Source organism: Cyprinodon tularosa, unplaced genomic scaffold, assembly GCF_016077235.1.
Source record: "Cyprinodon tularosa strain WSP-4 unplaced genomic scaffold, ASM1607723v1 ctg135, whole genome shotgun sequence".
NCBI lineage: Eukaryota > Metazoa > Chordata > Actinopteri > Cyprinodontiformes > Cyprinodontidae > Cyprinodon > Cyprinodon tularosa.
Genome location: NW_024038168.1, coordinates 673,091 through 683,063, shown reverse-complemented (window position 1 = coordinate 683,063; position 9,973 = coordinate 673,091). Strand labels below are relative to the sequence as shown.

Genomic DNA, 9,973 nt, shown 5'->3' with positions numbered 1-9,973 from the left:
AGTCGTGTTTATGATAAAAATTTTGCCCACCATTTTGAACGTATTTGTTTCCCTTTTTTAAACTACTCTAGTATATAAAGGATTTTGATTGAATATTATAAAAAATATGTAATGAGAATAGTGTTCAAGCAAGTTTTGTCTAAATAAAATACTAGAGAAAAACACTTAGCACAATAATTTTGTGATCTCTGCCTATAAATATGTCGCTTCACTTCATTCAGTGGTCAATTTCTTGCGCATGCGCTGTTAGCTGCGGACAAAGATGGAGGCCTCTGTCTATTCTCTGCTGTGTGCGGAGGAAGACACTAAAACTAACATCTCTAGTTCCCCTAATGCGACTTCTAGTACAGGTTCTGAAAAAGTAATAAACAGTAAAACTGATAGTACCCTGGTTAAAGGTGAGTTGTAACTGGACTTTAAACATTGAGCCGTTTTATGCCCTTACTTTCCTAACTCCCGTTAGCTTCCTGAGCTAGCTGGCTAGCATTCAAGCTAGTTAGCTCCTTAAAGCTAAGGAGGCTAACGTCAGCTGTTGAGCAGAGAAAGTGCTTCTTGTTTTTTTTTTATTTTTTTATTACGCCTTTTACCACAGAACTTACAAATTTGGTCCAATAAAATTTGTTATCCACATTCATAGTATAAAGACTGAATATTAGCAAAGCTGACGGATGATTTTTATCCTCAGAAAACCTCTAATCCTGAAAAATGTTTGACCGGATTATTAAAAAAAAATTAATAGAAAGGGGAAAGAAATGTTTTGAATTAATTCAATCGACTAAAGCCATAATTTGTAGTAAAATGTCAAACTTAGTGTTAAACAGCTTCTGTCAATTTTTAAAATGTGGCTGTTTGACAGCTACTCGATCTATCCAGACTGACCTGATGCAGATACAATAAACTGTTGATTGACCTGTTAAAGTACTATTCATATTACACCCTATTTTAGTAAATATTAATGCACCAGGGAGCACATTTTGATCCCTATCTAAATAAGTTTTATGAGATCTGTATCATTAATAACTTTAGTTTGCTGTAGTGTAGTACTAAGTTAAGGATATTTTTATGCAGTGTATTCCATACTTGCATCTGAGCTCTAATTACCCATTTATGTAATTCAGGTGTGTGGATGCATTTCATTTCAAATAAATTTAAGATAAGAAAATAATCACCATGGTCTAATTGCTAGCGATTTTAAAGTATTAGAGTAAATTTCCTCTTGTAACTATTCTGTACTTTATAGAGTAACAGAATTACAACAAGATTAAATTATCGTGCTAATTAGATTTGATTCTTTAAGGGTTATCTTCGTAAAAGATAAATTGCACTGTTTTATTCTCCACAGCTTGACTGTTGTATACAACATTCATAATTAACTTTAAGAACAACACCTGTATGTCTTTAAATGCACAATATGTACAACAGTTTGTGGCAACATTACTCTGATCCGTGGTCACACGGGGTTTCCCTTGTTAAGGGGTCTAAAACTGTAGGAAAAACGGTAAAGAAAGTTTTTTTTTTTTTTTTTTTTACCTTTTTCCCTCTTAACATGTTAGGTTATGTATATAATACAACATATAACTAAATATATCAAGTTTATTCAGTTAAATAATAAAATATTTGGAAAATGTAACAAAGTCCTGAAAAAGGACAAGTATTTTTTATTGATTTATGTCATTATTCTTTTGTGTGTTTAGAGGCAGTATTACATGATATATAAATAAAGTTTGTTGTGGAAAAGTGACACCAAACACCAATTTATTAAGCCCAACCATCTGAATGTATTCTTCAAAGGACACAAGAACAGGATTATGTTGGCACCATTGGTTCCATGTTTGCATGATGCTTATGTTTAAAGAAAGTCTTAACCTTTTAAACAGCAGAGAGAAAAACATAGCAACAGACTGAGATGATACCAGTGTTTTTATAAGGAAATGCATTGTGAAATCATACACTTCCTGTGTGGTATTTAGTGTTTATCAGCTGATGATTCATTTCCCATTAAATGCCAAATAAGAATCAAATCTTATAGTTTTCCTTCCTGTTATACCATTAGCCTACTTATGGTAAAATTAAAAAAACTTTAAGTAACTGATGAAGGTCCATTTTTATTAAGAGGTAGGTTTTTTTAATGTCTGAGGTATGTATGACAAAAGATTGAGGCATTTATACAGAAATATTGTCCTCACATTAAATCAGAGTAAAATAGTGATAACATTTTAAGCTGTTCTAAAATGTAAAGCAAATAGTTATTTTTTTCTGCTAGTATTCCAAGTAAAAAAAAAAAAAATATATATATATATCTATATATATATATAGATATATATATAGATATATAGAGATATATTTGTGTGTGTGTATTTGAGCTCACTGTATGCAATTTGAAAGTTCTTGATTATTTACTACTTTTCTAAATGGGTTTAAAAAATTAAAGACAGTTTTCCTGTCCTGTATAGATAAAATCTAAAGTCGGCTGACATTTTAAGTTTGTTAAGACACACCTGTAAGTTCTCATTGTTAACAAAATGTCCTCAAATGTCTCTTTATTAGAGATTTAATGAAGAAGCTCGTTCAGCATAATTTTTTGTTGCTTCATGCATTTTTATTTGTCCTGGTTAAATTTTTTTTAATGCCGTTTTGTCATGCAGAACAGAAAAGTGACGAGGAACTACTAGAGGGTCTCCTCACAGAGTATTATTGCCATGTTTGCTCTTCTAACCTGTTGTTTGAATCCAATCGGCTGGCCCATTATAAGGTGAGCGTGGCTGACCAAGTCATAGTTGTGGATTTTTTTATATAAATGTATTGACCATTTCGATTGGATGAATTTTGGTAGTAATGCCCTGTATATGCTCCAACTTCAGGGGAAAAAACATGCTCAGGAGGTCAAAAAATATCTGAGCGCCGTGAGAGCAGAACTGGCCAGAGGTGGTCAGGTTTGTACTGGTTAACTTTTTTTTTTTCTGTTTTACTTTGTGGCCGAATCTGCCATTCTGTAGAAATGGCAGCATTTACATTACGTTTATTTACCTAAAATGTTGAATGCAGAACTACAGACACCGTTTTAAGTTTTGGATATTTTGTCAATATGTGTTTTTATAGGTTTTCCTGGTGATAGACCAGCAGAAATTCGGATATAATCACACAAAAACATGTTTTCATAAATAGATGTTTTTTTAAATTTTTATAAGGGAGACTCTGGGAAGTGTGGCGTGCATTTGTATTCTGAATCCTAGTTAAAACTTGTTAGAATAACCTTTTTCCTCACGTTTTTTTAAAGCACGTTTCTGCCCACTTTAGCACATCCACAGGCTAAAACATATTCCCTTTCCTTTTTACAAAATAGCTTAAAGATATAGTGGAGGATGTTCTTTATCCAGGTGGATCATCAAAATAAATGGTCCTCCTAATTGTCAATCATTCTGGTGATATGTTTACGTAAGACCGTCCTGCGTGCTTGTTCTTATTTTCACTTACCGGCGGTGAGTTTGACATAGTGGAAAAATTGCAAATCTTTTGGAAAGTAAGCAATGCAAACAGCAACTTTTAAACAGAGCGTGCACGAGGAGAAATGGGCTCGTGCATGCTCTTGCATGTGTTCAATAGGCGTTCGCTCTCGGGAGCAGGTATAGTGTTGTGCATGTGGAGAGGGCGGGTCTTTTCGAAAATTTGGGAAAATCACCACTATACCTTTAAGCTCAGTCAGATTAGATGTAGAACCTTAAGTCCTAAATCATATTCTTCATTAAATTTCTTTCTGAACTTTGGTTAGATCATTCTAATACATATATTCTGATCTAAATCATTCTTTTGTAGAGAGTAAACCTCCACACCACCTCAAAATCAGTGGTAGCATCCAACAGTTTTATAATTTCTTAACTGCTGCTGTATTCAGCTGCATCTGTTGTCCCACAGTGCAAGAATCTACAAATAAGTAAAAATTTCTTTAGTGTATTTACTTAGTTTGAGCTGATAAATAAGTTGATTTGCAAATGGAATATTATTTACACTTAAAATAAGATAATCAGATATTATGCACTTGAAATAAGACAATGAAAATATTTTTTTCTAACTTTATATGTAAATCTACTTGTTCTCTTGGCCAAGTGTCTCACTTACCTCTGCAATTCAAGAACAAATGCATTTATTTTAAGAAGAAATTACTTATTTAGAGTTACATTTTTTTGCAGTGCATCAACAACATCTGCTAAAAAGAAGCGTCTTCCACTTCATAAAGCAACTACTGACATGTTGCAGAGTGGGGGTGATATGTTCATAGTGTTGTGATGTTTCCTACCACAACCTTTTCCAGAATAATATCTGACCACTTTCAACTCCTTCCACAGATTTGTTGTTCTGCTCACACAGCTATGATAATTATACGCAGAAATCTTTCAGCAAAGTCCTTTTTTTTTTTCTTGCATCCTTTACATCTTGTGGATCATCGGATAACTGCAGCTCCTCCATGTAAAAAAAAAAGAAAAAAAAAAAAAAAAAAAAGCATTGTCTTAAAACAATATGAAGAAAATTGCTCCCTAAACAAGTGAAATATCTGGTCAGGCAGACAAAAAGCTTCATTTAGCCTTTATTAAATGAGTATTATTCTCTAAAGTAATACATTTAGAATAATAAAGTAACTTTCAAAACAAAACAAAATTGTCTAACCCTTCTAAATCTAAGTTAGTAAGAGCCAATTAATTTACAGTGATCCTCTTCTTCTTCTCTTACCATGGCAGGTTTGTAGTTCTGCTATTCTATTTTCTATAGTTTTTGTTAAAAAGAGAATCTATGTCATTGTTTTCATTACACTTTACTCCTGAATGTCAGTGAATAGGAGCCAGTATATAAATGCACGCCATAGTTTTATCAGTTCATATTTAGAAGTCTTCTTTTTCATTTTTTTTTTTACATATAATACATTATTTAAAATTTTAAAGCAACACTATTTAATCAGCGTACAGGAACAACAACAATAACGACATTGTAGTCATTTAAACTTCTGGACTATTGTAGCAGTATTGTGACTTAAGTATGCAGGCAATTCCTAGAAGATTAAATATTTGATACCATTAACCAGGCTTTTAGCTAGGAATATTTCATAGGTTGTACACCTTGGTGTACCACATCTTTAGGCTTTGCTAAGCACAGGGTGGTCTGGGGGTATCCTCCCCTGGAAAATTTTGAAATTTAGACTCTCTAAAATGCTATTTCCTTTATTTTGACGTGGAATGCAGCTAACTTTTTGTTATAACACTACATTTGTCCTGATTATGGGAACTGTGTGTGCTTGGCTAGAGGGGGAAATTCCATAAGGAAGACATGATCAATCAGAGCTCTCACCAGTGCTGTGTCCATCTCCCTGCCAGCTCGCAGATCTGCTTCTCTGATAGATGTGGCACATCGAGGAGCAAAAATAAAATTTTTCCAACTCCAGCAGCTGCTGCTGGTGAAGTTTTGAACATTTGAGCGAAGTTTCCAGGGGAAAAAACGGGGCATGCCAAAGCCATACATCCCAAAAACAGGGTGTACAATTTTTATATTTTTAGTAAATGGCCAATACGCATTATTAGCTAAAAGCCTGCTATTAACTGGCCCCATGCTCGGTTGACCTAAACGCAAGAGAACATGTAAGCCCAACATTGTCAGAAATGATCCATTATTGAATAATCGTCAACTAATTGAGTATATGAATAATAATTTTAGCTAAATAGAGTAAATGGACTCAATAAAAAATCCATTTGCTAAAACAGAAATCTACTCGGTACAAAATAGGCCAAAACTGCCTCTAAAATAACACCTGAACTTAAGCTGCAGTTTAAATCTACATGACCAGTGTCTGCACTGCAAATTGTAAAAGACTTTGAAAGCACCACGATCCTGCTTAGATGTAAGAACTGTCCCTCCTGCAGTGCACTTAGAGGAGGGTCTGGTTCTGTTCACCATATTTGTTTGAAGTTTTTTATTTGTGTGGGAAAAAAAATACAAAGATAGTATATCTACTTAGGTACACTGTAAGCTTTCAATTGTATTCAGATAACATGTTTCTTTGTTGTCAAAAAGAGAACTTTTAAAATCCAGAATGCAAAACAGCAAACAGATACGTTTAGGCACTTTAATTTAACCAAAGGCTGAACATTTGAGCTTAGAATCAGATACGTCCTTTGCTTCAGAAATAATTGTCTACTAAAGATACGCTGCGTTATTTGAATTTACATAAACAGTTTTTTTTACCCATTTGCTCAGTTGAATAGAATATATTAAGAATAAACAAAAAATTTTTTATCCAGTTCAATTACTCTTCAAAATATTTGATAGATTATTAAATTACAAAAAGAAATGAGCTGCAGCCCAAATATAAAATATTGATTTACTTCAAACTGAGCCCTCTGTTGGTTGATTTTTTTCATCTTTTGTAAAATGTTGTAGAATCCTTGTCTTCCTATGTGTCACTCATTCCATATTAGTTTCAAATATTCAGTGTACAATGAAGTTTGTGCCTGAAATGCTACAGAATGTGAAACAAATTAAATGTCATGTTTAGAGGGAACCAAGTAATTGCAGATCTATTATTTGTCATCTTTGTTGTACTTTTAGTATTGTTTCTGTCAGATAACACAGTCTTGTCTCCTGGCTGCTGGGTTTCTCCCACAGAACATGGTCCGTGATAAAAACCGTTTCTGTGATCTGTGCAACATTGTGTTTAATTCACACATAGTCGCAAAGTCCCACTACGAAGGCAAAATCCATGCAAAAAATCTGCGTAAAAAAAGTCTGCCAAAAACAGGCAAGTGGTTTCTGTTTCTTTTCTTCTTTTATTTTATTTCAGAATTAAATTTGCAAATTAACCTGAACTTTTTTCTACTGAATTCAGAAAAAGGCACAGCTGTCCAAACTGAGCAAAGTATCACCCCCGATCTGTTAAACTGTGAGCAGAATTCGTTTCAGCAGCGTGACCTGGACATTGATCCTGATCCGACAGGGACCTCAAGCATCCCGGATGCCTCAGTCTCGTCTTTGACAGAGGTTGATATTAAAGATCCTGAAAAGTACTGCGCCCTTTGCGCTGCCTCTTTTAACAGGCCTGAGATGGCCCTGCAGCACTACAATGGACTTAAACACCAGAGACGAATAGCCCAACAGAAGCTCCTCAAAAACCTTGGAAAGGATGTGCAGCCAGGTATCACAGGGCATTTGATATTGATCACAAAAGGAAATAAAAGGTGCATTAGATCCTACTGTATTGTATTATAATCTACTGTTGCCTTCACACTTTTTGTTGCCAGAAAGCTCTTTAATGTGCAATATCTGCAATGTGTCATTCAACTCTGTGAAAGTGTACCAGACTCACATGCAGGGAAACAAACACCAGATCAGGTAAGTTCAAAATTTATTTTGTTTTTGGTTTATTTTTAAAGTATCATTTAAAAAAGACATACAAAGTATCCAATCAGGTTAGCAGATTCTAGATAATTAAAACACATTCCATTTTATCCTGGTTAGCCAACGTCTAAACAAGTTCAGTTTATTGTTCGAACTTCTTAAAAGCAAGTTTTCTGTCTAATCAAACCCAGTGGATTACATCAACTCACTGACTCACAAGATTGACAACTCCTGGAAAAGAAAACTATGTTGTTTTATGTTGAGCTGCTCTAAGATGTAGATTTTAGAGATCGGAGCAGTTTACTTCAGGTTGTTTTTTTTTTTTTTTTTTTTTTTTTTTTTATCAAATTCTGCAACTTTTATGTTTCCTAACTTAAATCAGTCCGTAATAACATTTTCCAGACAGTTACCTGCCACATAAGATCCAGAGGTCTGGATTGGTGAATGAATCAATCAGTCTATTAACGATAATGATCCAATAATACTATAGGATGGATAAGTAAAAAAAATCATACATTGTGATTTCTGGATTTTCTTTTTAGATCACATCTCTCACAGTAGACATGCACCTACGATGACAATTTCAGACCCCTGGATGATTTCTAAGTGGGAGAACTTGCAAAATGGCACGTTGCTTAAATACTTGATTTCCTCACTGTAAATGATGGGAGGATGATGGAAGCTAAATTCTGAGCAGTCATGGAGGAAAACCTTTTAGAAGCCGCCAACACCATTACACCGAGGCAGAGGTTCCCTGCCAGCAATATTGCTGAACCTTGTTATCACAAACAAACTAGTTTAATGTGGTAATTTACAGAGTGCCCAAAAGGCTTGCATGAAGAACTGATAATTTAAGAATTATTAAATTAAGTTCAATTCAAAAATACTTTATTAATCCCAAAGGGAAATAAAATGTCTTTTGTCTTTTATTTTTCTGTTGTCATCACTATATACTCAGGAGGAAACTTATTTCCACCTTGAGAGAATAAACGTGAAAATCTAAATAAATCCTCTGAGTTTAGGAGATTGAATCTTTGTTTTCGGCACCTCAAGGGCCTCATCTGATGTCAGGATCCCTCAGCTGGTGTTTTAAAAACTTCATCACTTATCTCCCACAAAATACACAATGTCCTAATTTTCAGTCCACGTCAATATTTTACATTTCATGTTGTGTTTTATCTAAAATCCCTAAAAGTAGGTTGATACAGTAGTTCTCTGTCTACATAATATTTATTTGATATTCTGCTGTAATGTGGTACATATTCACGTCACAGAAAATAAACCTGACCTTTGTTTCTTTGTTGTTGATCAGGGAGGGGAAGCTGAAAGACGTTCTTAAATCTCAGTCAAAGGTCTTTGGCACATTCGCAGATGAACTGGCAGATTACATCCAAGTGCAGAAGGCCCGAGGAATCACCCCTAAGACCAGTCAGGTTCTCCCTGATGAAGAAGCACAGAACAAAGATGAAGAAGAAGACAAAGTAGTGCAGCATGAAGAGTCAAATCAGTGTGATTTGACAGGAACACCTGTTCCTTTTCCTAACTTACCTCAACCTTTCCCCCCTCCTCTTCAGCCTATCCCAGGAACATGGTTTCCTTTCTATCCAGTCCCATCATGGCCTCCCTTTGGCTGGCCCTACAACCTTCCCCCTCCTGTCCTCCCCTGCCCAGGTTCCACACAGTTTGCCAGTTGGCCCACAGATGGAGAACACCAAAGACAACTCTCTACTTCCTCCACTTGTTCCTCCTCAACCTATTCTGATCGTAGCTGTGGCGCTAGTGATAGTGATGAATGTGAACAGAGGACAATAAAGGGGAGGAAAACGAAAAGACACCGAAAGGATGGAGAACGTGAAGGAGATGAAGATTTAAACACAGAGGAAAGGAGGAGAAAGAGACGGAGGATGGAGACGGGTCATGACTCAGAAGAAAGGAGAGGTGAGGAGTCATGGGAGGAGCTGAGGGGGAAAAAGCTCAAAAGTCGCCGTAAGCGGACACAAAAACAGAAGACATTTCAGCAGGAGGACTTTGAAGTTGACCAAGAAGGAGTCCCCACTGAAAGACTACATTCACGGAGCAAGAGTGAACATAGTAAGTCAACCAAAGCCAGAAAAGAGAAAAAGAGGATTAAAGACAGTAGGACAGAGGAGGAGAAGTTGTGGGATGACTCCATTCTGGGCTGTTAAATGAACACTAACAAGTCTTATTAACTTATACTACGGTCATGTTTGTGAAATATAACGTTTGAATTAATATAAAAGAGCTGTATGACTTTATAATTATTAGCAGCATTAAAAAAGATCCTAAAGATGTAATAAGCTAGCTGGCTAGCTGTATTTGTAAGGAATGAATGGTTTTCCTTAGATCAGTGTTAGTAGAGGTGCAATGTGTACTGTTAATAATCACTCATTACCTGTAATCTATTGCATGCTCCTGAAAGGTTTACAATTGTTTTTATTTTGCTAGTCATGCTGATGTAATCATAATTTGAAACACTTCATATTCTTTTGATTAATATTTCACCAATCAAAACTGTAAAAGAGTGTAGAACCTGGAGTCCCCTCAGGTTGGCTAATAGCGCAATCTTTCCAATAAA

General features: G+C 35.2%; 1 protein-coding gene across 1 annotated transcript; it reads left to right on the top strand.

The window, feature by feature from the left end:
- Positions 1-253: 253 nt before the first annotated feature.
- zmat1 (zinc finger matrin-type 1) lies at positions 254-9,943 on the top strand. Its single transcript, XM_038277877.1, has 7 exons — positions 254-398; positions 2,646-2,752; positions 2,862-2,933; positions 6,649-6,781; positions 6,869-7,174; positions 7,281-7,371; positions 8,690-9,943. Exons 1-7 carry the CDS (start codon positions 263-265, stop codon positions 9,561-9,563), a joined length of 1,719 nt encoding a protein of 572 aa, XP_038133805.1. The 5' UTR covers positions 254-262; the 3' UTR covers positions 9,564-9,943.
- The last annotated feature ends 30 nt before the right edge of the window (positions 9,944-9,973 follow it).